This window comes from Belonocnema kinseyi, chromosome 2 (assembly GCF_010883055.1).
Source record: "Belonocnema kinseyi isolate 2016_QV_RU_SX_M_011 chromosome 2, B_treatae_v1, whole genome shotgun sequence".
Lineage (NCBI taxonomy): Eukaryota > Metazoa > Arthropoda > Insecta > Hymenoptera > Cynipidae > Belonocnema > Belonocnema kinseyi.
The window spans coordinates 62,530,156-62,533,538 of NC_046658.1; the positions used below are offsets into that span (position 1 = coordinate 62,530,156).

At 35.2% G+C, this 3,383-nt stretch overlaps 1 protein-coding gene across 1 annotated transcript in view; it reads right to left on the bottom strand.

Annotated features, from left to right (window-relative positions):
* The window catches only part of LOC117167049 (probable sodium/potassium/calcium exchanger CG1090), a 25,131-nt gene extending 23,422 nt beyond the window's left edge, over positions 1-1,709 (bottom strand). The window contains exon 1 of the mRNA XM_033351628.1: positions 1,372-1,709. Within this exon, the coding sequence (XP_033207519.1) occupies positions 1,372-1,398 (27 nt within the window). The 5' untranslated portion in view covers positions 1,399-1,709. The remainder of the gene's footprint in view (positions 1-1,371) is intronic.
* Positions 1,710-3,383: the final 1,674 nt, after the last annotated feature.

Sequence of the window (3,383 nt, forward strand, 5' to 3'; positions counted from 1 at the left end):
TTGTTTCTCTTAAGAAGTAGTTCAAAATTTTAGAATAGTGATACTAATAAAGTATTAATAACTTTAAAAAAAGGTTCCTACAAGCCCTAAAGTATGGTACGGAAACGAAAACCTAGATGTCACTTTCTGCAGTCCCTTTAATCGATTTAATTATAGTAATAAAACATCAAATTAAGGAGAAAAAATACCAAATTATAGCGTTAAAAGTGGACAGAACACGAGGCTGCTGGCAAAAATGTGGCTTCAGGCTTTTGTCGATCGTTAAACGTCATGACTCATGACCATATAGCTACAGCTTTCACCGCTTACTCCCTTTTCCCTTACTGCCCATTCAACCTACATACCCATACATATACGTGTATGTGCCCTTTCATGCACATCCAACATTTGGTTGGTGATAATATAGCAACTTTAATCTCTATACAATTAAATTTATATTTATATTTAATAAATTTAAATCTAAATCAACAAAATCCTTTCAAGCTTCTATTTAAATTTGAAAAACAATGGAATCCTTCTACATTTCGAATCGGATGAGAAAAATGTCAGTTGTCTGAATTGAAGGATAAAAGATGTCAGTGGATGAAAAAGTTGTAGAATAGTTTAAAAGAACCAAGAAGGGCTTTGGTGAAAGTTTAATTCAACAATTTTGCGAAACATTTTATTTGGAGGGGTTTTAAATAAATTTTATTTTGTATTGGAAAAGAAGTTCTCATTCACATTCGAGAAATTGATATTCGCCGTAATTGATATATTTGAATGAAACTAGATTTACTGTGAATGAATGGAAGACCCAGTGAATGAGATTAAATCATTAACTATCGAACACTTCACCCCTGATTCTCATGAAATAAATCATCAAAATAACTGAAGGAAGTTCAAAATAACTCTCTATTTTCAGCAAAATGACATTATAAATTTAGGTTTTCTCTCTCTCTGCAACTAAACCCTTTCAAACCCCTAACTCCTTTCTATAAGAAACAATATTATCCGGAAATCTTAATCCGCGCTTATCCGAGTCAATTTCAGAACTTGAAACAAAACCATCTCCAATCTAAATGAAGGTTTAGAGTCCACCTGAGAGCGGCTAAATTTAAAGTTGAAGTTAGGATTAAAATTATTTTGAATAATAATTGTCAGTCATAACTAACCCCAATTTGAGAACCACCCCCATTTCCTAAGCACTGAAGTGTCGTACCTTTAGATCGGGGTCGAGAAAGATATTTTTAGTATGCCGCAAACCCTATCGCACGCCGGCATGCTGAATTTATTGATTTGTATAAACTAAGCGCGAAGACCCTGCACTAACTTCCGGTTTGTAACCATTCACAATGTCAGTGTCTCTAGAAACGTGGATGATGGTTCACCCACCTTTTCGACGATCACGACGGAAGACATGCCGCATCGATATCCTCTCCAGCACTTAGTTCTTTGGGAATTTTTTTGGAAAAACCACCTTTTTGTGGCCACTCTGGTCTCACATCTCTCAGATTTTGTCGAAAATAATCCCTTTGGCAGTGGCTACTCGTCTCTTAGCTCTTTTTCGTTGAACTAAATTTACGAAATGGATGGTATTCGACCAGCGAGATGTTTTCCGATATCTAACGTGCCCACCACTTTTGCGTAACTGAAGGTTTCGTGGAACCCTTCTTGGCCATACGGAGAACTACCCCGCACACCACGAATCCCAACCCCCGATCAGACGGCCGCCGGTGCTCTCTTACGCCTACGCTCTTCCTCTGATAATGATAGTTTCTCGCTTTCAACACGCCTGCGCCAATGTAAGGGTGAAAAGCAACTGTCTACTGCCATACCGTGCCGCTACAACCACACGGTGGGCTTCGATTGAGTTCAACCCAAAAGGCTGCGCCTCTCGTTTTTCTTGTGAAATCAATTCATTGATGGTTCACGATTGTTTTGAGACCAAACAGAAAAAAAGTTTATGGCAGTGGGGCCTGACGGCAGAATTAAAACTTTGATTCATTAACTTTGAAATTTGTCGTCAGGAATCATCACGAGTTTTCAAGAGATCGCATTGTAAGAGAGTGCACAGAGAGAGGGAGAAGGGTAGGGGTTTAATCAGCATTATATTTGTAAACACTCATAGGCGTGCCTTCCCACACCCAAGAGAAGCTAGAAAGGAGTATAGAGATTTGACTAACATTATTTATGTGACCAGTCACAGGGGTGCATTCCCACCAACGAATCGTTGAAAAGGGTTAGAGGTTTGACCAGCATTATTTCTGTGATCAGTCACAGGGGTACCTTCCCACCTCGACGCTACATTGGAGAGGGGTAGTGGTTTGACCAGCATTATTTCTGTGACCGGTCACAGGGGTGCCTTCCCGCCCACAAATAGTTCCATGAATTTCATGAATGCTATGAATTCTCTGAATTCCATAAATTTCATGAATCCCATGAATTCCGTTAATTTCTTTAATTTCATCAATTCCATGAATTCCATGAATTCACACCCTTCCATGAATTTCTATATTTCCATGAATTCATATAATTTCATGAATTCATATGGTACCATCAATTCCTTGACTATTATAACTTCATCAAATCCCATTCATTTTTTTAATTCTATGAATTCCTAGAATTCCACGAATTCCATGAATTCCTAGACCCGACCTGACATTGAGGAAATTGCCTAAAAAAGAAGGTCTGTTTTTCTCATATTTGCTGTACTGAATACTTTTCTCATAATTTTTCCTTGAAAACTTTTCTGTCAACAATGTATGCACGTATGCGAAAGTTAATACTAATAATCGTTTATTTTAGAAATTTTGGAAAAACTTCAATACATATGCTTAAGAAAATAATATAAAATAAGAAAATGTATGAACAAGCATGTAAAAATATTAGTTTTTGTGAAATATCGTTATTTTTTATTATTTTTAGATAAATTTAGATGCGATTTTGTTTAAAAAAATTTGTAACAATATTTTTACCCGGGTATTATTTAACATACAAACAATCTTTCATGCGCCTCCTGCAGTCCCAATTAGTACCATAAACAACATACATTTAATCATACTGATAAAAACCGACGTGTAACCAATTTTAAAAAGCAACAATAATTTAAAAATTACTAATTGAAGTATTAATAATTTTTCAAGTATTTAGAATAATTATTATCCTTTTCAGGTTCACAAAAATTAAATTTCTTTAATTTTGAACAGTGAAAATGACAGTGGTTCTTTTTGCACAAATAACATGTTTTAGTAAAGAGATCTATCCATGTCTTTAAAATTTCTTTAATTTAAATTTTTTAAGTATAGTTTTGCATGCCCAATCCTAAAACAGTTGGATTGTTGAGGCCTTAAATCTAAAGTTTTTTTGTTTCAAAAGCATAAATTTGAAAATATTTGGTTTCAAAT